This window comes from Rhinopithecus roxellana, chromosome 18 (genome assembly GCF_007565055.1).
Source record: "Rhinopithecus roxellana isolate Shanxi Qingling chromosome 18, ASM756505v1, whole genome shotgun sequence".
Lineage (NCBI taxonomy): Eukaryota > Metazoa > Chordata > Mammalia > Primates > Cercopithecidae > Rhinopithecus > Rhinopithecus roxellana.
In genome coordinates this window covers 61,860,055-61,883,655 of record NC_044566.1, presented here as the reverse complement: position 1 = coordinate 61,883,655, position 23,601 = coordinate 61,860,055, and the positions used below count along the sequence as shown (strand labels likewise).

The 23,601-nt window shown below is 40.0% G+C and overlaps 1 protein-coding gene across 2 annotated transcripts in view; it reads left to right on the top strand.

Moving 5' to 3' along the window:
* USPL1 (ubiquitin specific peptidase like 1) overlaps positions 1-23,601 on the top strand; it is a 43,162-nt gene that overhangs the window by 10,516 nt on the left and 9,045 nt on the right. For both annotated transcript variants that reach the window (XM_010367082.2, XM_030922458.1), the window contains 4 exons: positions 2,677-3,316; positions 9,929-10,042; positions 14,689-14,818; positions 19,617-19,742. In XM_010367082.2, coding sequence (XP_010365384.1) covers positions 2,677-3,316; positions 9,929-10,042; positions 14,689-14,818; positions 19,617-19,742 — 1,010 coding nt within the window. The remainder of the gene's footprint in view (positions 1-2,676; positions 3,317-9,928; positions 10,043-14,688; positions 14,819-19,616; positions 19,743-23,601) is intronic.

Below are 23,601 nucleotides of genomic sequence, written 5' to 3'. Positions count from 1 at the left end.
GGCCAGCTGGTCTCGAACTCCTGACCTCAGGTGTTCTTGCCTCAGCCTCCCAAAGTGCTGGGATTACAGGCTTGAGCCACTGCACCCGGCCTCTAGTTTCTTGTTTCTATGAATCTGACTCAGTACCTCATATAAATGGAATCATGCAGTATTTGCCTTTTTTTGTGACTGGCTTATTTCGCTTGACATAATGTCCTCAAGATTCATCCATGTTGTAGCATATGATAGGAGTTCCTTACTTTTTGTTTTTTTTTTTTTAAGGCTTAATCTCCAGTGTATTTCTGTTTGTTTATTATACTTTAAGTTCCGGGATACATGTGCAGAACATGCAGGTTTGTTACATAGATATACACGTGCCATGGTGGTTTGCTGCACCCCTCAGCCTGTCATCTACATTAGGTATTTTTCCTAATGCTGTCCCTCCCCTACCCCGCTACCTCCCTACCCCAAGATAGGCGCCGGTGTGTGATGTTCCCCTCTCTGTATCCATGTGTTCTCATTGTTCAGCTCCCACTTATGAGTGAGAACATGCGGTGTTTGGTTTTCTGTTCCTGTGTTAGTTTGCTGAGAAAGATGGTTTCCAGCTTCGTCCATGTCCCTGCAAAGGACAGGAGGAGTTCCTTATTTTTAAGGTTGAATAATATTCCACCGTACGTGTATGCCACATTTCCTTTATCCATTCACTTATCTGCAGATGTTTGAGTTGCTTTCACTTTTTGGGTAGTGGGAGTAATGCTGCAATGAATGTGGGTGTGCAGGTATCTCTTCGAGATTCTGCTTTAGAGGTTTTTTTGTATATGTACCTTTTTATGATGCTTTGAATACATATATGCTATTTTTAAAGGATTCTCAGTTTTCTGACATATGATAGGACTTAGGAAGTAATCTCAAAGCATAATGTTGACAGGTTGTTAGTTGATGGTGACTGCAGCTAGTTGGAAGGTCAGAAGAATCTAGAACTTGTCCATTTATACTAAAGAATTTCATAGTAAGTGCAGTATTATGAGAGTAATGTTCAATTGGTAGCAGATGCTATCTGAGCGGATTTAGTGCATTTCAGTTACCTGTTGGTGTGAAACGAATCACCTTGCAACTTAGTTGCTCAAAAATTTTAATGGTGGCTGGGCATGGTAGCTCATATCTGGAACTCCAGCACTTTGGGAGGCCAAGGCATGCAGATTGCTTGAACTCAGGAGTTTGAGAGCAGCCTGGGCCATGTAGTGAAGTCTCTACAGAAAATACCTTGGCAGGTGCCTGTAGTACCAGCTACTTGGGAGGCTGAGGTTGTAGGTTCTCTTGAGCCCAGGAGCCAGAGGTTGCAGTGAGCTGGGATCGTGCCACTATACTCCAGCCTGGATGACAGAGCCAGACCCTGTCTCAAAAAAAATTTTTAGTGGCTTCATTTATTATTTCACATGATTATGTGAGTTGACTAAGGAATTCTTTCACATCATACCATGTCAGCTGGGACAGCTGAAATGTCCACATGGCTGGCAGTTGGTACTAGCTGGCAGTTGAGCTCAAGTAGTCAGCCAGGGGTCTCAGTTATTTTCCATGAGGTTCTCTCCATGAGGCCAACTGGGCTCTTCACAGTGTGATAACTGGGACTAAGAAGGAGTGTTCCAGAAGAAGGGCTTGTCCTCTTGAGCCAGTGCTTATCAGGCCTCTATGTATATCATGTGTGCTAATGTTCCATCAAAGCTAGTCACATGGCCAAACCAACTCTGTACAGTGCAGGGACTGGCTGCAGGAGGGCATGAATTACCAGGAGGTGTAGTTCTCTAGTTCTTAGGAGGGCCATCAAGATAGTAGTCTACCATACTTGTGTAAAATGAGGCATTAATTTATTATTATTATTACTATTTTAGAGACAGGGTCTTGCTCTATTGCTCAGGCTGGAGCAATAGAGTGGGGTAATCATAGCTAATTGCAGCCTCCAACTCCTGGGCTTAAGCAGTCCTCCCACCGCAGCCTCCCAAGTAGCTGGGAATACAGGAGTGTACTGCCATGCCCACCTGAAAAATAAGGCATATTTTAAAAGCAGATCTTTTATTGAAAATATTCTGGTAGTTTTTAAACTTAGGAAAGATCCGTTGATTCTTTTAGTGATATATTTACATTTTTGTTATTTGACTGAAATTGTATTAATGCACAGTAAGATTTGATGAAGTCATTAAAATTCAGCCAGTTGGACTCTAAACCCAATAAAGATGTAAAACAGCAGTGCTCTGAGATGCATATTCAGTTTCAAAATATAGGAAACATAGAAATTACTCCATGCACTTTTAATTTGAAAATACTTTTAAAATGTGTAGTGTAATGTAGTGTCTGTCCCAAAAGAGTAACATTCATTGTAGAGTGTTTCTTTACATTGTTGAAAATTTTAAATTCACTTAACATTAGATTTTTATTAAAGCAAAAATATGTTTTCCTTATTAGCTTACCCTTGTGTAACTCAGATTAAACCCTTGATTGTTCAAATTAAACTGAAAAATTCTTTTGGAGGCCAAATTTTTGATTAAGTAGTTTGTCTCTAATTTTTTCAAATTTATGTGTATAAATATAACCTGTCATCAAATTAATGCTAAAATTCTATACGTTTTTCATGATATGAAAACTATAAAACGAAGTTATTTGAATTTTTGTCATTTTTATCATTTTATTTTTATTTTCCAGTGCATCTATCCTTTGGGCTCTAAATCACTTAATAACCTAATTTCTCCTGATTCAGAAGAATGTCACACTCCACATAAGCCTCAGAAAAGGAAAAGTTTGGAAAGCAGCTATAAAGATTCATTTCTTTTAGCAAATTCCAAAAAGACTAGAAATCATATTGTTATTGATGGTGAACAAATTTTGAACAGCAAGCATAATGGAGAAGTATGTGATGAAAGCTCATCAAACTTACCTGATAGTAGTGGTCAACAGAATCCAATTAGGACAGCTGATTCTTTGGAGCGAAATGAGATTTTGGAAGCTGATACTGTTGACATGGCTACTACAAAAGATCCTGCTACAGTTGATGTCTCTGGAACTGACGGACCTTCCCCTCAAAATGAAGGATGTACATCTAAACCGGAAATGCCATTGGAGAGCAAATGTACATCATTTCCCCAGACTTTATGTGTCCAGTGGAAAAATGCTCATGCTCTCTGTTGGTTAGACTGTATCCTGTCAGCTTTGGTGCACTTGGAAGAGTTAAAGAACACCGTGACTGGACTGTGCTCAAAGGAGGAATCTATATTCTGGCGGTTGTTTACAAAATATAATCAAGCAAATACACTTCTGTATACCAATCAGTTGAGTGGCGTTAAAGGTTGGTACTAATATTTTTATTTACTTATTTATTTATTTGGAGGCAGGGTCTTACTCTGACACCCAGGCTGGAGTGCAGTGGTGTGATCACGTCTCCTTGCAGCCTTGACGTCCCCTGCTCAAATGAGCCTCCCACCTCAGCCTCCCAAGTAGCTGGAACTACATTCGTGCACCACCATACCCAGCTAAGATAGTGAGATGGGGGCCTCACTATCTTGCCTGGGCTGGACTCGATTTCCTGGGCTCAAGCACCCTTCCTGCCTTGGCCTCCCAAAGTACTGGGATTACAGGCATGAGCCACCATTCCAGCCTATTTGTCTTTACTCCTTAAAAACATTAATGTTGAGTTTTGTCTCCCAGCATGTGGGAAAGATACCGTCCATTGCTTCTGTTTTCTGGAGGCCTGGGAGCAAGCAGCCCAGGAACAGTATCACGAAGCTTGAGATAATACCAGTTACATTATCCTGACAGCCCTAAAGTCAGTCTTTTTTTTTTTTTAAGTTCTGGGGTACATGTGCAGAATGTGCAGTTTTGTCACATAGGTATGCATGTGCCATGGTGGTTTGTTGCACCCATCAACCTGTCACCTACATTAGGTGTTTCTCCTAATGCTATCTCTCCCCAACCCCTCCACTCCCCAGCAGGCCCCAGTGTGTGATGTTCCCCTCCCTGTGTCCATATGTTCTCATTGTTCAGCTCCCACTTATAAGTAAGAATATGTGGTGTTTGGTTTTCTGTTCTTGTGTTAGTTTGCTGAGAATGATGGCTTCCAGCTTTATCCATGTCCCTGCAAAGGACATGAACTCATCCTTTTTTATGGCTGCATAGTATTCTGTGGTGTATATGTGCCATAGTTTCTTTATCCAGTCTATCATTGATAGTCATTTGGGTTGGTTCCAAGTCTTCGCTATTGTGATTTTTTTTTTTTTTTTTTTTTGAGATGGAGTCTCACTGTTCCTTAGGCTGAAGTGCAATGGCATAATCTCAGCTCACTGCAACCTCCGCCTCCCAGGTTCAAGCAATTCTCTTGCCTCAACCTCAGGAGTAGCTGAGACTACAGGTGCCTGCCACCAGGCCCGGCTAATTTTTGTATTTTTAGTAGAGACAGGGTTTCACTATGTTGGTCAGGCTGGTCTTGAACTCCTGACCTCATGATCTGCCTGCCTTGGCCTCCCAAAGTGCTGAGATTAAGGCGTGAGCCACCACACCCGGCCTGGGCAGTCTTTTTCAAAACTGTGAGACTGTGCTTCTATCTTACTTAGCCTGTCAGGATAATAGTGGTTAGTTTTAAGTGTACTGAAAAGCAGAATGAAGAAGTGAATAAAAATCACCCATAATCACACAACCTCCTAAGATCTCTTATCACCCTAAGGGATATGTTTTTCATTTTATTCTCTGTAAAATAGGATACTTATGAACCCACCTCCCAACGTATGAAGAATTAAGACACTCCCAATAACTTATATTTACTTATGTGTTCCTCTCATCCCATTCTCTACCTCCCCCCATAAGTAATCATCATCTGAGTGTGTTTTATCATTCCATCTTTTCTCAGTTTTTCTTACATGTATATATCTAAACAGTATACAGTAGTCTCCGCTTATCACAGTTGTACTTTTCTTGGTTTCATGTAACCCAAGGTCTGAAAGTAGATGAGTATAGTACAGTAATATATTTTGAGAGAGAGAGAGAGACCACATTCATGTAACTTTCATTACAGCGTATTGTTATAATTGTTCTATTTTATTATTAGTTGTTGTTAATCTTACTATGCCTAATTATAAAACTTGATCATAGGTATGTAGTTATAGGAAAAAGCATAATGTGTAAAGGGTTTAGTTACTATTCAAGGTTTTAGGCATCCACTGGGGTCTTGGAAGGTATTCCTCTCAGATAATGGGGGACAGATAGTACTGAACCCTGTATATATAGCATTTTTCCCTATACCTACATAATTATGATCAAGTTTAATTAAGAATAAATTAAATGTGGGCCAGTTGCAGTGGCTCACACCTGTAATCCCAGCACTTTAGGAAGCTGAAGCGGGCAGATCTCCTGAGGTCAAGAGTTCAAGACCAGCCTGGCCAACATGGTGAAACCCCATCTCTACTAAAAATATATAAAAATTGACTAGGCGTGGTGGCACACGCCTGTAGTCCAGCTACTCTGGGAGGCTGAGGCAGGAGAATTGCTTGAACCCAGGAGGCAGAGGTTGAACAATCAGTTGAACCTGGGATCACACCACTGCACTCCAGCCTGCCTGGGTGATAGAGTGAGACTCTGTCTCAAAAAAAAAAAAAAAAGTAAAGTAAATGTGGCTCAACATGTTGCTGTCAATTGGAACACTTGTTTCTTTTTTTTTTTTTTTTTTTTTTTTTTTGAGACGGAGTCTCGCTCTGCCGCCCAGGCTGGAGTGCAGTGGCCAGATCTCAGCTCACTGCAAACTCCGCCTCCCGGGTTCACGCCATTCTCCTGCCTCAGCCTCCGGAGTAGCTGGGACTACAGGTGCCCGCCACCTCGCCCTGCTAGTTTTTTGTATTTTTTTTTTTAGTAGAGACGGGGTTTCACCGTATTAGCCAGGATGGTCTCAATCTCCTGATCTCGTGATCCGCCCGCCTCGGCCTCCCAAAGTGCTGGGATTACAGGCTTGAGCCACCGCGCCCGGCCTGGAACACTTGTTTCTTATTGTGTCTTCCACCCACAAATTGAATGCTTTTTCCATCTTAACACTTATCAGGCACTGTGGCCATAAGTTTAGCAGTTGAGATGCAACAGCAAAATTAGCACCAATTTCTTTTTCCTTCTTCACAGTTTCAAGGATAAGAGATTTGTTCTTAGATCTCAGCAACCTCAGCATATGATTTTTTTCTTTTAAGTTGAGAACTTTGACCTTTTCACTTAAGAGAAGCATTTTACAGCTTCTCTTTGGCGTATCTGAATTGCCAGCATCACTATGCTTGTGCTTTGGGGCCATTATTAAGTCAAATAAGGGTTCCTTGAACATGAGCACTGCAACACCATGGCAATAGATCGCATCACCCAGATGGCTACTAAGTGAACCACAGGCAGGAAGTGTAGACAGCTTGGATACACTGGACGAAGGGAAGATTCACGTTGCCAATGGAAGACAGCAGGACAGCAAGATAGTTCATGATGCTACTCAGAATGGCTTGAAATTTAAAGCTTATAAATTGTTTCTGGAATTTTCCATTTAATATTTTCTGACAATGGTTGACTTCAGGTAACTGAAATCATAGGAAGCAAAACCACGGACGAAGAGGGGCCGCTTTGTATTGCCTAATTTAGTTTGTTTTGAACTTTAAACAAGGGGGTTGTACAGTAGGTCTTCTGGGACCTTTTTTTCTTGTAAAAATTTATAGGACTGCTTGTAGTTGTGGCTCATTGATTTTTCATTACTATATAATACTTCCATTTTGCAAATATAACAGTATATTCATCTACCTGTCAGTGGACAGTTGGTTTTTTTTTTTTTTTTTTGCCATTATAAATGCTGCTGCTGTGACCATTTGGGGGCAAGTCTCCTGAGGCACAGTGTAAGAGTTTCCCTTCTGTATACCAGAGGAATGGAAAATTACAGATTCTCATGTCCAAATTTACAAGATAATGACAGTAGTTTTCCAAAGTGGTTGTACCAATCAGTTCTCCCATTAACAGTGTATATAAGAGCTCTTCCTGATCCATATATTCTCCTTGGTTTATTTTCACACTTGAGATTTTTGCTCTTTGAGTGATATAAAATCGTCTGTGATCTTGACTTGCCGTTTCCACATTTTGAAAAGGTTGTTGACTCTCTGTGTATATATTGCTCATATTTGTTCCCTCTTCTGTGAAATGCCTTTTGTATCTTATCCCTGTTTGTTCTATTGATTGTCACGTTTTAATTGATCTGTATGAGTTTGTTCTTGTATCATTGTTGCTAGAGTTACGTCAGATGTTTTGCTGAATCTGCTCCCAATTTGCAGCTTGTGTTTTTACTTTTTCAAAGCTATCTTGATTTATAGGGAAGTCTTTGTTTTTCCATTTGGAGCTAGTAATGTTTATGGCTTTTTAAAGAAATTATTGCTATTCCCAAGGTCAGAAAATCATTCACCTATATTTTCACTGAAAAGTTATAAAGTTTTGCTTTTGACATTGAAATTCCTCTTTCAGTTGGAATTCATATTGATGTGTGGTATGAGGTAAGGATCCATTTTTTTTCCATTTGCATAGCCAGTTTTTGTAGCTCCACTTTTTCTCACGTGATCTGCCATGCCACCTCTAGCATGTATCAACATTTCATGTATGTGTGCAGCTGTTCCTTAACTCTCAATTTTATCCTCTTGGTTACTTTGTCTAACCCAGCACTCATATTTTTAAAATTATTACGGCTACCTTGTAGGGCAAGAATCCTTACTTTCATTCAACTTCTTGAAGTGTCTTGATAACATATTTTTTCTGATCTTACTTGGCCATATATATTTTGGGGACAGATGTGACATCATACCAAGCTTTCTTTGCTTGACATTGTAGGTATTTTCTTACTCATTAATGTGCTAAAAATTTTGAGTTGGTCTTACAATCTTTTATATGGATCTTATACATTGTTTCCCTGTTATTAACCATTCAGGCTGTTACTAGTTTTTGCTGTTATAAATTAACACCAGGACAAATATCCATATATCTTTCAAATTCATTACTGACTAGTATCCTAGGAGAGATATTAAAATATGAATATTAAAGGTCTTGCTAAATAGTTTTCCAGAATGGTTGTACCGATATATAATTCCATTTTCATTATGTAGAAAAAAATACCTCAGTGCTTTCTAACCACCTTTGGTTAGACCATTCAAGACGTTATGGTTTTGGTAAGAAATACTTTGTTTCAATGTAGGTTTTCTTTGAACCTTTTTGTATGTGTCAGTCATTTACAGTTTTTTGCAATTTTTAAAATTCAGTTTCTCACAAGCTTTTTTGCCTTGACTTTTCTTCTGTTTCTGCTTTCTCTAATTGCAGGAACCCCAGTGTTAAGTAGGTGACAGTTCAGTTGTTTGTTCCAGAAGAGCAGCAGTTCAATATTGGAATTAACTTTCATTTTATGTTTTTAATCTGTTACTAATTTTTTACAGAATAAATTTAGTTTTTATAATCTGGTTGTTTATATGTTTGAGCTGCATTACTTTGCAATGTGTTTTTTGGCGTGGTCAAATAACAAAAATTCTGGTTAATGCTTATTTCATATTACAGGAGAATCCAGATATTTTCATTAGGGAAACATATAAGCAGAGTGTGATCAGGCTGTATGAATTATTTATAAGAGATGTGAGTGAAAAGATCTATTTGTAGCTTAAGAGTAAGTAGAGTCAGATGCATGTGGAGTCTTTTATTCAAAATAATTTTCTTACTAATCTTGGATAGTTTCTTGTCACAGTAATTCCATTTTGAAGATAATAAATATTACCATAAAGAAGTGATCCAAAACATAGATACGTGCCCAAAGGTATTTATCACGATAGTATTTATAACAGTGAAGAAAGAAATAACTGAAATGTTTGGCAATAGGAGAATGATTAGTAAAGCAGCGTTTTGGCTGAGTGTAGTGGCGTGCGCCTGTAACGCCCAGCTACTCCGAAGGTTGAGGCTGCAAGGTTGCTTGAGCCCAGGAGTTCATGATCAGCCCAGGCAACATAGCAAGACCCTGTCTACAAACACACACACACACACACACACACACACACACACACACACACACACACACACACACAAGTGCTATGTTTCAGTCACTGTATAATAAGTAGCCATTTTTGTGTTGTTGTTGTTCTGTTTTTTTGTTTTTGTTTTGAGTGTCTCACTTGCCTAGGCTGGAGCGCAGTAGTAAGATCACGGCTCACTGCACCCTGTAGAACCCTAACCCTCCTGGGCTCAAGCGATCCTCCTACCTCAGCCTCCTGAGTAGCTGGGACTACAGGTGTGTACCACCATACCCAGCTTTCTTTTTAAGAGATAGGGGTGTCACTCTGTTGCCCAGGCTGGTCAGAGTTTTTAATGAAGCAAATTTGTGTAGACAAAGCAGGATGTGGAACCAAATAAACACTATGTTGCCACTGAAGACCCCTTCAGACCCCTCAAAAATGACATAGAAGGGAACTATACGAGGTATTAGTTTGGGAAATAATTGTAACTTTATTAAGACTCCTTATAAAGTTACCTGTTCCCATGACCTGGCTAAGTTCAATAAAAGTTACGCAGAGTGGAATAAATGAATAAATCATTTGTAGTATAAGTAATTGCACATAAGGAGGTAACTTCTTTAGCTGTTTTAGATATAGACATAGTATCTGAAAGGTTATTTTGCTAGACATGTGACTATATGGGTGAGAAAGGCTTTCCCTGAGATCTTACCCATTCAGTAAGTACTAATGATATTGTGCTGATAACACACATTAAGGGAATATATGGTATACCACAGAGAAAGAATTAAGGAAATTTGGTGTTTTGCTTTTTGTCTCTGTTTGCAGAACTTACTGACTCAGCTTTCATTCTTGGGAATGTCTCAGTTTTCTGTGGCAAGATATACATCGATGAGGAATTGATAATGTTCTTTGCATTTTCTTAGATGGAGATTGTAAAAAACTTACCTCAGAAATATTTGCAGAGATAGAGACCTGTCTGAATGAAGTTAGAGATGAAATTTTTATTAGCCTTCAACCCCAGCTTAGATGCACATTAGGTAAGTAATTGGTATAGCTTGCTTGTATTATACTCATCTACCATGTAGAAATATGTACATCATAAGGAAGTATAACACTGCTTGATTACCTTGGATGATCATCTTCTTGGGAGAGAGAATCTGAGTGGTCTGACTTAGGAATCTACCACTGGGTAGGTTATTGTAGGGCAGAGCCATTCTATATAAATATGCAGGCTGGTGTTCCACCTCTTGAGAGTGGGTGCTGTTCTCAGAACCAGGAGAATTTTAGGGGGCATATCATTAGTTGCTTCTCTAGTACGTTTCCTAGCAGACAGATCTAGCATTTTTAACCTCAATTGTGCATTAAAAAGCACCGAGGGAATTTAAAAGTAAATGCCAGTGCTAGGGGCATTTGAATTAGAATCTCAGGGATGGGGCTCAGGAAATCAGTAATTTTTAGAAACCCCACATGATTGTTACATGTACACAGGGTTTAGAATCTCATCTAAACCAACCATAGTAATTCTTTTTCCCTACCAGTGATTGCTGTAGGAATGGACATGTGGTACAGTTTTGGCCAGTGGATATTAAGAGAAATATGCTGATGGCATTTTGAGAAAGCTTCCTCACCTTTAGAAAGGGCACAAGGATGGGACCTCTTTGTTCTCTGTGACTTTGTTTTTGGCCTGTGGGAGTGGTGTGCAGCAAGTGAGTTAGAGTGTCTGACCAAACCTTTCTAAATTTTTTTTAGTATTACAAAAAGGAGCTGTGGGTTTTTTTGTTTGTTTTTGTTTTGAAAGGGCTTTTTGTTTTATTTTCCTTTTATTCTTGTATTAACTCTTCTATTAATGTTAGAGTAGCAGAATACGATACTTCCTCTTAGTAATTACCCATATTATGTAAAATATCAGTGCCTTCTAGTTTTTCTCTCAATGAGTGACATTTAACTTATATTAAAAAATTATTTTTATATTTTATAATAAAATCACTTGTTGCAACTGATTTGTCTAGCATGTACAAAAGACACCATGCTTCCAGATCATTATAAAATATGATCTTTTGTAATATATTGACAATATATTTATAACATATTTATATACTTATACAGCCAGGCACGGTGGCTCACACCTGTAATCCCAGCACTTTGGGAGGCCGAGGCAGGCAGATCACCAAGTCAAGAGATCGAGACCATCCTGGCCAACATGGTGAAACCCGGTATCTACTAAAAATACAAAAATTAGCTGGGTGTGGTGGCACGTGCCTATAGTCCCAGCTACCCAGGAGACTGAGGCAGGAGAATCGCTTGAACCTGGGAGACAGGTTTCAGTGAGCCGAGATCGCGCCACTGCACTGCAGCCTGGGGACAGAGTGAGACTCTGTCTCCAAAAAAAAATATATATATATATATGTGTGTGTATATATATATATATATATATATATTTTTTTTTTTATAATATATCTGGAAGCATGGCGTCTTTTGTACATGCTGGACAGCTTTTGACGTATTTCTTTGACTCATGCTTCTGTCCCCTAATTTTCACTTTTTTCCTACATTTTATTAAAATTGATATATAATTATTGTATATCTGCTTTGTTTTTATGGACTTATACATATATATTCTGTTCTTATAAAAATCTGACTTTTCATATTCCAGATTTCTGACGTTTCCTCCTCTAGACCTAAAGAACTGTTCTAATTTATGCATCAGATAGACTCTGAGATGGAATGAATATTCTTTTTTCTTTATATCAAAGTATAATTTACATATAGTGAGACCCTTTTTAAGCTTGTACAGCTTTGTAACCCTTACTACAGTCAAGATGTAGGACTCTGTCACTCTAAAACTTTTCACCAGGCTCCTTGTGGTTAACCAGGTTCATCACCCCCAGCCGCTGATCTGTTGAGCGAATACTCGTTTCGAAGGAGCCTTTTCCATAAGGTCCTAGAGTTTAGATGGAGGGGCTGTTGTGGTGCATTTAGCAGGTACCATTTCCCTTCTAGAGTCCCTACTTCAGTTCCCAGTTGAATTAAAGAATGGTTTCCCCCCCAGCCTGAATCACTACCCTTCTTATCCCAGATAATTATTTTTGGAACGAAGTTACATCTTTTGCTCCACCTCCGCCATGGGCCTGGTTTTCTATGTAACAGAAGGAATTTTTAAATTATTATTTTGTGTAATCATAATAATTGGGCAAGCATACAGCTCTTTCAAAGCAGGAGGATTCCTCTCTTGTTTTACTGCCCATTCAAGGATAGGTGCTATATTTTAGCTGAAGATCTTACTAATTAAATATAACTTATTTAACCATGTGTTTTGAGCTCTTTCATGATATTTTAATTCACGGAGAACTTTATGTATTTTCGACCTGAAGATTTTATATTGTGATTATGAAATGTAAATTGTTTGCTTTTCCAATTAATGTTTACTTAGAATGCGGATTTAAAGGGTGGTAATGAATCACAAAATTGTGCTATGTGACGTACTGTTTATGCATATGGTGTTGCATATTTTCATTTCTAGGAGATTTATTTGTATTTCTACTTACAAAAAAGCTTTTAAAAACTTATTTTATGGCTGGGCCTGGTGGCTCACACCTGTATTCCCAGCACTTTGGGAGTCAGAGGCAGATGGATCACCTGAGGTCAGGAGTTCAAGATCAACCTGACCAACATGGTGAAACCCTGTCTCTACTAAAAATACAAAAAATTAGCCAGGCGTGGTGTAGGAGCCTGTAATCCCTGCTACTCGGGGGGGCTGAGGCAGGAGAATTGCTTGAACCCAGGAGGCAGTGGTTGCGGTGAGCCAAGATTGCGCCGCTGCACTCCAGCCTGAGCAACAAGTGCGAAACTCCGTCTCAAAAATAAATAAATAAAAAATAAAAATTTTTTTAATGTTTTTATTCAAAAGTAGCAGTGAGACTGTCCCACAAAGGTGACTAAAATAGCCTTTGTAACTACTGATATTTATAGAATATGCTTAGGGTTAGGGTATAACTTGCTTGTATTATACTCATCTACCATGTAGAAATATGTACATCATAAGGAAGTATAACACTGTTTGATTACCTTGGATGATCATCTTCTTGGGAGAGAGAATCTGAGTGGTCTGACTTAGGAATCTACCACTGGGTACGTTATTGTAGGGCAGAGCTGTTCCCTAGAAATATGCAGGCTGGTGTCCCACCTCTTGAGAGTGGGTGCAGTTCTCAGAACCAGGAGAATATTTAGGGGGCAAGTTGTTAGTTGCTTCTTTAGTACTTTTCCCAGTAGACAAATCTACCATTTTTAACCTCAACTGTGCATTAAAAAGCACCAAGGGAATTTAAAAGTAAATACCAATCATAGGGACATTTGAATTAGAATCTCAGGGATGGGGCTCAGGAAATCAGTAATTTTTAGAAACCCCACATGATTGTTATTACTTAGGTAATAACACCTACTGTCTGCCTTGTGGTCCTGCCAAGGTTACTGTTCCAGGCAACTGTAGTTCCAGACTAGGGGGAGAACTGGACCGTGGAAGTGAGGCTCTGTCCAGATTAGGGAAGGCATGGAAGGACTCAGTCTCTTGGGCCAAATCAGTAAGGCAGCATCTAAGCTCCTCTGAGAATAGGAAGGAGAGAAACCAAGAAAAAGAATGTAAGAGAAGCATGTAGATTCTGCTACTTACCTTACTTTCCAGTCTCAAAGCTGGAAGCCAGCATTCACTGTTCAGTTATTTTCAATGACAAGATTCAAATCTTCAATCATAAAGTTGTTAAAGGAAAGGATTAGACTGAAAAGTTAAGAAGAACGGTAGATGAAGAGTCCAGAGTTGAGGCTGGTCATTTAACCATTGGGTGGCCATGCCCTTTCCACAGGTGGAACAAGATGATCAGAATAGAAATGGCCAATTCTGATGTGTTTCTACAGTGTTTCACTGGTTACATTTTTTTAACATCTATGGCAAACCATTTCCATAATTTTTTTTCCTTTTTTTTTTTTTTAGAGACGGGTGTCGCTCTGTCACTCAGGCTGGTATGCAGCGGCATGATCATAGCTCACTGCAGCCTCAAATTCCTGGGTTCAAATGAGCCTCCTGCCTGAGCCTCCTGAGTAGCTTGGACTATAGGTGTGTGGCACCACTCTCAGCTAATTTATTTCATTTTATTTTTGTAGAGACAGTGCCTCGCTATATTGGCCAGGCTGGTCTCGAACGTCATAGAAACTGTTTTTAGGTTCCTAGAGGTTGGCAGCAATTCTTGGAGGTAACTTACGCAAGCAGTCCTCCTGCCTTGGCCTCCCAGTGTGCTGGGATTACAAGGTGTGAGCCACCACACCTCATCAATTTTTGTTTTAATATACTCTAAGGCTATTATAGTTCCGAGATTTTTTTTTTTTTTTCCTGAGAAATCTAGAAAGATGGAAGACAGTATGGGTCTTTTGTGTCTTTTCGTCTTAAGACATTTTCGTAAATGTCTGCCAAGGAAAAGGAAAGAGATCGAAGTGTTAATCAAATATTTATGATGGACATTTTTAGAGAAATGCTTTATAAACTTCCCCTCTTCTAGCTCTGGGTGACTTATTCTGTCATACTGTATTAACACATATTCATGCTGTAAATATAGTAAGAAAAGACAGTAGTTCATAATTTTGGTTTAATTTTTGCCATTATTATGAGCAGTAATTTTTCCTTTTCTTTTTGAAGGTGATATGGAAAGCCCCGTGTTTGCATTTCCCCTGCTCTTAAAACTAGAACCCCACATTGAGAAGCTCTTCCTATATTCTTTTTCTTGGGACTTTGAATGTTCGCAGTGTGGACACCAGTATCAGAAAAGGTTAGTTTCTTTTGTTTTTTTTAAATGGGTCCTTCTAGTTTCTCTACCACTAAGGTTAAGAACAATTTGAGCACGAGACACTGCAGTTTGCTTGCTTCTTTAAACTGGAAGGGTCAAAACCTCATGGTTTGATAGACTGGTAGTAGGAGATTTCTTAAGGAGTTCTTCAGTGGGAAATAGGGACGATGAGAGGAATAGTACACCTCCCTTCTCCAGAGTCCTTGCTGAGTAAGAATACCTCTCAGAATGCCATGAAACTGTAGGCATTTTTGTTTATTCCTCTATTAGAGACGAGGGGTTTTGCTTGTTTACTTTAGGTTTCTAACATTATAGACACTGGTTTTAGACTCTTGGAGGCTAGCAGCAATTCTCAGAGGTAATGCAAACTTCCTCATTTCTTCCCATAGTCCTGTGAAAGACCAACCACCTCCAGAAGCCTTACACGTGAACTGTCTCAGCCATACTTTCTACTTCTCCTAATGCCTCTCAGCGGCGTATTAGAAAGGCCATGATTGATGTACCTGTTACCTTCAGGCTTTGCATGAGGTGTATATGAAACATAATGAATTTCATGTTTAGGCCCAGGTCCCATCTCCAGGTTATCTCTTTATCTTGGAGACACTTCTGGTCCCATACATTTCAGATAAGAGGTACTCAACCTGTACCTACCACGTAAGGAGAGGAATAGGTTTTAGAAGAGGAGTCAGGGAGGCAAGGTATTAAGATGACCAAACTGGCTTAATTGGTCATGTATTCAAATTATTACAATAGAAATAACTCTTTTCCACTTTTTTTTGTTTTTTTGAGATAGAGTCTCACTCCCGTCGCGCAGGCTGGACTGCAGCAGTGCGATCTTGGCTCACTGCAGCCTCCACCTCCTGGGTTCAAGCGATTCTCCTTCCTCAGCTTCCTGAGTAGCTGGAATTACAGGTGTGTGCCACCACGCCTGGCTAATTTTTGTGTTTTTAGTAGAGACAGGGTTTCACCATGTTGCCCAGGCTGGTCTTAAACTCCTGACCTCAAGTGATCCAGCTGCCTCAGCCTCCCAAATTACTGGGATTACAGGTGTGAGCCACCATGCCCAGCCACACTTTTCTTTAACTTAACTGCTTAAGTTAGAAAACTTGAAGTCTCTTTAAGTTACTAAAGTAAAATGTGATATGAAAATATTACTTTTGAAGGCTGGGCATGGTGGCTCACGTCTGTAATCCCAGCACTTTGAGAGGCCAAGGCAGGTAGATCATGAGGTCAGGAGTTTGATACCAACCTGGCCAACATGGTGAAACCCCGTCTCTACTAAAAATACAGAAAGTAGCCGGGCATGGTGGTGGATGCCTGTAGTCCCAGCTACTTGGGAGGCTGAGGCAGGAGAATAACTTGAAACCCAAAGGCGGAGGTTGCAGTAAGCTGAGATCGCGCCACTGTACTCCAGCCTGGGCAGCAAGAGCGACACTCTGTCTCAAAAAAAAAAAAAAAGAAAAAAAAAAGTACTTAGATATTCGTTATCTAAATATGAAATGGTTTTTAGGTATTTAAGGAGTAGTCAAGGAGAGTTCAGTCTGGGAGGATGCTCCAGGGAATGCAGGCAACAAAATGTTTGTTTGTTTTTAACTGGTTAGATCTACTAGAACAGGGTAAGAGAGGCCACGGAGTAGACACCATGAGCAAAGCTAACCCTCCTGAGTTGAAAAAAATTATGGACAAGAAGTTACCTTGAAAATAACTGTTGGGGCCGGGCGCGGTGGCTCAAGCCTGTAATCCCAGCACTTTGGGAGGTCGAGACAGGCGGATCACAAGGTCAGGAGATCGAGACCATCCTGGCTAACATGGTGAAACCCCGTCTCTACTAAAAAATACAAAAAATTAGCCGGGCGAGGTGGCAGTCGCCTGTAGTCCCAGCTACTCGGGAGGCTGAGGCAGGAGAATGGCGTGAACCCGGGAGGCGGAGCTTGCAGTGAGCTGAGATCCGGCCACAGCACTCCAGCCTGGGCAGCAGAGCGAGACTCCCTCAAAAAAAAAAAAAAAAAAAAAAAAGAAAATAACTGTTGGCCGACATATCCAAGGAATATTGCAAGGATTTGGTCCCTTTACGCATCCTGAGATAGATGAATGTGTGGAGATGGCAGCTGATAGGCAACAGAGTGATACTGGCGTGGTGGTGATACAGGGAAATCGTTTGATCGTGTTAGAAGCCATGGAACAAAGATATATCATGGCTGCTCTGCAGAAAAATCCGTGTCCCCTCTCCAAAGGGCCTGTTTTACTCTGATGTAAAAATTGGGTCAGATACATTTTCATATTAAGCTTTTTGTTAAGTAAACTTTTGTAATAGTCCCCCAAACCCCCACTAGAACAGGGTGAGTATTAACATTTTATTCATACCTAGGACATAAATAATTTAGTGTAAGCAAGTGAGTATGAGAACACATCTGTTTCCAGTCTTCTATCATTGATTTATGTAAATTACCTGGTTTTCTCCTCACAGTAACTCAGTGAGGAAGATCCTAGTGTCCTCATTTGGCAGTTGTGGATATGACAGCTTGAAAGGGGTTAGATTGATTCCCAAGATGACACACTGTAAGTGGCAGAGTCAGGAGACACACTTAGGCTTTTCTGGCCTCTAAGACTTTCTTGCTCACTGTGCTATACTCCTTAATCACTACCTGGGTTTTAAATAATATAAATAAGCTTGCTGATTAAAATCAGCTTAATTGTAGCTCTTCTGGAATCCATATCTTAGTTGTTTGACAGTTTTTGGTTGAGTATGTTCTGTGTGCTAGGAACTCAGGCACTGGAAATAGTGTATCTTTGCCAAATTTACTATTTAGGTAGTGAGATAATATATGACCACATAATAGAGGTCCGGAGAGTTCGTAATTAATCTGATCTTTGGGCTGCTTAACGTTAACTTTGAATGCAAGATGTTAAATGCAGTTTAGGGATAGATAGCACAAACTGTGAGAGCTCAAGGGAGGGAAGCCACTAGCCGCTTCGGTTTGCTTTTTTGTTTTTTAAAAATAATCTTACTTTGTTCTAAAAATGAAAGTAGTTATAGAGGAAAAGCTAAAATGAAGTGACATTATCTTAAATATGTCTTAATATGTCATCACTTAAAACTTACTTCCACTTAATCTGAAGGAGAACTATCCAGCAAATTCCTCTGTTTTTGTGAAGCTGTTTTTAGTGCCAGTGTAAGGGCTTTTTACTCAACTTGGAAAGTGTAACCCAGAGGCAGTTAAAAAGTCTTCTGAGGCAGATCTCAGGTCTGTTATTAATCACTACACTCTATGTGTCGCTTTCCCCATCTGTAAAATGGGGATAAGAATGGCACCTGCCTCTGAGAGTTGTTTGGAGGATGAGTGTCCAGTGCCATGCCCTCCTTGCATAGGAAGTGTTCAGAAACGTCAGATGTCTTACGGAGAATTAACACTTACTTGCTGAGACAGTCTCCTTTTTATAAACTAAAACATAGGAGCCTTTACATAACAATTGTCTTTGAAAATTTAAGAATTTGGGCCGGGCGCGGTGGCTCAAGCCTGTAATCCCAGCACTTTGGGAGGCCGAGACGGGCGAATCACGAGGTCAGGAGATCAAAACCATCCTGGCTAACACGGTGAAACCCTGTCTCTACTAAAAATACAAAAAAATTAGCCGGGCGAGGTGGCGGGCACCTGTAGTCCCAGCTACTTGGGAGGCTGAGGCAGGAGAATGGCGTGAACCCAGGAGGCGGAGCTTGCAGTGAGCTGAGATCCGGCCACTGCACTCCAGCCTGGGGGCAGAGCAAGACTCCGTCTCAAAAAAAAAAAAAAAAAAAAAAGAATTTAGCAGAAATACAGTCAGTGCATTTGTTGATATCTTTATGTTGCTTTTATTTTAAAATGTTAACTTCCCTGAGTACTAATCTGTTTTTAACAGACTGCTTTCTCTCAGGATTTGTCAGTATTTGCTATTGTTTAGAAAGGAAGCTCGTGTCTCTTAAGTAATACGTAACTGCTCTTTAAATTACAAGTATTTGTATTAAAGTGGATGCAGTTGAGGTTTAGTGTACATCTTTAAAGGTCATCTTTTTTTGTTTTTTATTATTATACTTTAAGTTCTATGGTACATGTGCACAACGTGCAGGTTTGTTACATATGTATACATGTGCCATGCTTTCAAGTATTCAGACTAAAGTGCAAATTTAGAACTTGTATAACCTATGAAAACAAAATTTGTTCACAGTGCTTTTTTTTTTTTTTTTTTTTTTTTAGGATTAAAAAAAGTTAAGTTGTATGTATTCCTGACTTTATGTTTGGAAACTCCCCTTTTCATTTTTGGTTGTCTGTAATGGCTAGCCAGTTTGAGTTACTTGAGTAAGGGGTGAGCTCTAATAAATTTGACAACCTTAGAATAGAGGGCTATTTTGTCCCCCTCGGGACATTTGGCAACATCTGGAGACAACTGGATGCCATTACTGGCATCTGGTGAGTAGAAGCCAGGGATGATGCTTAACCTCCTACAGTGCACAGGACAGTGCTTCACAGCAAAGACTGGTGAAAAATGTCAGTGGTGCTGTTGAGGAACCCTGTCTTTTTTTCTTGCTTCATCTCATAGTTGAAAGCTATGGGAAATTAACATGGAGCATCTTCACAGAGCTTCTTTACTAGGAGTAGTAGGGAGGAACATTGCCATATTAACATGATTTGGGGAATTAAGAAAGTATGAATCATGAAAAAGGGGAGGAATACTTTTAGACATTGGTTTAAATTAATGTAAATGCATGTAACATTAATGAATTTATTATGTCATTTTTTTATAGGCATATGAAGAGTCTGGTCACCTTTACAAATGTCATCCCTGAGTGGCACCCACTTAATGCTGCCCATTTTGGTCCATGTAACAATTGCAACAGTAAATCACAAATAAGGAAAATGGTATTGGAAAAGTGAGTTAAAATTGTCTTATAATTTTTAGTACAAAATGAAGGTGGATTTACATTTTTCTTTTTGTAGGATTGAAAATGGTGACAATAATCTACCTTTGTGAAATCTGAGTTAACATATATTTCTGGCCGGGCGCGGTGGCTCACGCCTGTAATCCCAGCACTTTGGGAGGCCGAGGCGGGTGGATCACAAGGTCAGGAGATCAAGACCATCCTGGCTAAGACGGTGAAACCCCATCTCTGCTAAAAATACAAAAAATTAGCCGGGCGTGTTGGCAGGCGCCTGTAGTCCCAGCTACTTGGGAGGCTGAGACAGGAGAATGGCGTGAACCCGGGAGGCGGAGCTTGCAGTGAGCCGAGATCACGCCACTGCACTCCAGCCTGGGTGATGAGCAAGACTCCATCTCAAAAAAAAAAAAAAACATATATTTCTGGATTGCCAACTGCCTCGCTCTGTCTGGCCAGTGAGCCCACTGTCACAGGTGAAGCCACTGAAGAGCCGATGTAGGCTGACTCTCTGGCCCCACTCTCCTAGTTAAAAAATACATATGCTGCAAGGCATATGTGTCTTTCCTAGTGTCTTTCCTTCTTTTCGCCTTTTTTCTCCCTTTAAGGATATCAAGCTTCAGTTTTTCTCTCCTCTGCCAAGTGTATGGAGTTTCTAGAATTCTGGGATTTCCTTAATCAGATTTCAAGAACTAAGATGATTCAAAGATGAGCCTGAATTTCCATCTTCTCCTAGATCTCAGCACGCTAATTCCTTGTCATCTTGTAAGCTATCTGGTGGCCTTGGGCAGATATGTTTTCATTCTATTTTGCCAGCTTTGCTGTTTGTCCTCAGTTGGGGAGGTTGGTCAGCATTACCTTTTCCAGTGTTACCAGAGCACCATCTCTTTAAACTCACAGGTCAGTTCCATCTCAGGCAGTTTGCTTCTCTCTCATTAATGCACTCACACATGTACACAACCTCTTTACTCTTCATTTTCAGTCTAATTGTACATTAAGGAAGTGTTTTGAGGTCTAATTTGATGTAATAAAGAACCAGGAACATTAACCTTTATGCCCTTGAATGTGCCAGAAACCCCTCAGAATCTTTCCTAAAGGTTTATTCTCATTGAAGTAATAAATTCTCAGTTCATTAGTGCTCACAGTCCCAAAAGGAAGAAAGGGCAGTAGTCCCCTGTCCCTCCCCCAGGTATCTACTTTAAACCTTCAAATTAAGGTAGTATTTACTTTGACATTTCAAATGGATGTGCCTATTCTACCATAATGCAGTCTGTTCTCCTTTTATAGTAGTTGAGACTAGGGTTCTCACACCAATACCTGGGCCCCATCTCTGTCTAGCTTTTCCCTGTCCTTCCAATGCAATTGTGTATTTGGCTAAGTCAGTACTCGGTGTTTGCATTGTTATTAATATACGTATGTTATTCCCTCTTCAGGCAAGCAGTATACATAGGTAGGTTTCACTTTTACAATTCTTTATTTTTCTGGGAATTATTTGCCTTATTTTCATTTGTTTTATTATGTATTGAGTTTTTGCCAAATACTTTAAAGACTTATTAATAAATTTCCAATACTCAGATGCTTCACAGTTTTTTACCCCTGTTCCCCTCCCCTTTTTTTCCTGGAAACTCTTTCCTGTCACCTTTCACTCTTTGCTGCAGTCCGTGCTGGTTCCTCTCTGGGCCTGGGGCATAGGGTGCTCTTTATTATGTACACACTTCCAGTCACTATCCTAGTTTTTAGCCCAAGGCCTCATCCCCACATTCTACCACGTCTGTTGCCCATAAATATCCAGGCTTTTAGGGGTTCTCTGGGAAAAATACGCTCTTCTTTGTCATCAGCATACGCACTCCACAGTACTCATGTCTTCACTTTGTCCATTCCGCTGGGTAAGGTGCCACTTCTCTGTTTGCTTTCTGTCCTCTTATTTATTGACTTCTTATTTGCTCATTTTCCTTTCTTTGACCTTTTGGACTCATATCTTTTTTGCCCCTCACTATTATTTGATAGCATTTGTGTAGGAGGGCTAACTGGGAAGGAAGAGGAGGTGTCTGTATGTGTCTGAAGATTACAGAAGTCTGTAATCTGCCTTGGCTGCCAGGTGTCCGTTTTGAGATGTAAATGTTGATGATGAGGTGAGGGGAAGAGCAGCAGAGCATGGGATCTGCCATCCTGCCCTAGACCATGGGTCTGCTTGAGGCTGCTTGGTGGATATGATTTCATCTAGCTGTTCATACCTGCTTTTTCCCATGCCCCAGCACTGAACATAGACTCGTACCATTGTTTTGTTTAATCTGTTAATTGGTTGCCTTGCAGCATATGTATTTTTTAACTATACAAATAAGTTGCTTTCCTTAAAGATTCACGTTCTGATCTGGAAATGGATTCATTAGGTAAAACAGTTTTTTAATGGAAAACGTGTTTTGAGTTCCAGTGGGCCAATTTATGAGTAGAATTTATAATGTGGACATTTCCTGTTTTCTTCAAAAGTAAATTGAACTAGTATGTGAAGTTTCACTTAAATTTTAAATAACAAGGTCTTTATATAAGTCCTTTGTGTTTTTTTTTTTATTTTGAAATTTGTATAACTTGATTTGTTTGTATCTAATCGAATTTAGAAACAAATTTAATATAGTTTTTAGGGATAACCTAAAAGTGATTGGGTTCATCATGGTATCATATGTAATTAAAACATACAGGATTCTAAAAACTAATCAAGTTCCTTGGACACCTTATCTCAGATAACCCACATCTCTAATGTCTCGCCACTGGGAAAAGAGTCCATTGATAGATAAATCAGGTGAATTATGCCTAGCCTGCCCAAATCTGCTACTTTTCTTTAAGTAAGTTGTTTAGGAGTTACATTCAGACCATGGTGACATGGAGCAGCAAGAACTTAGAATCAGATTTCATTTTACTTGACAAACTCTTCAAAGGTTACTGCCACAGTCTCTCTGAGTGCAAGACCGTGGCTGCGCTTTGTGGGACAGGGATGCAATGTTTCTCTGCTATCTTTGGGTAACAGAGGTTAACACAGCTCCCTTGTGCTTTCTTTCTCTCTTTTCTATTTTCTTTTCTTTTCCTGAGGGTAGATCTTTAAATAGGAGGAGTTTAACCACATGTTGTTAGGTGAATGCAAATGGATCTTAGCCTGAAGTCTCTGGTTCACTCTTGGTTCCAGTTTGGTTAATTCCTTTCATCCAGTTTTCCAGTGGTTGAGGGAGAACCTAACTTGCTCTCTTAGACTCTGAGCATCATTCTTCATTGACACTTCAGGCCTTGTGGATAGGAAGAAGTCTGAGAACAAAACCTAGGGATAAAGTTTAGTAGAGATGGGGTTTCACCGTGTTGGCTAATTTGGTCTCGAACTCCTGACCTCAGGTAATCCACCCGCCTTGGCCTCCCACAGTGAGGCTGGAAATAAGACACGCTGGAATTGTAGGTAGGACACTAGAGTCTAGGGGAATCAAAGAGGAATATGAACAGAAAAAGGAAGGGGAAGGATATCATTTGATTGACTCCAAGATACTACTGTTTGTAAGTTGCACCTTTTAAAAAATATGCCATTAAGAAAGGCTGGCTGAACACGGTGCCTCACGCCTGTAGTCCCAGCACTTTGGGAGACCGAGGCAGGCGAATCTCCTGAGACTAGGAATTTGAGACCATCCTGGCCAATGTGGTGAAACCCCATCTCTACTAAAAATACAAAAATCAGCTTGGTATGGTGGCACATGCCTATAGTCCCAGCTATTCAGGAGGCTGAGACATGAGTATTGCTTGAACTGGGGAGGCAGAGGTTGCAGTGAACAGAGATTGTGCTACTGCACTCCAGCCTGGGAAACAGAGGGAGACTGTCTCA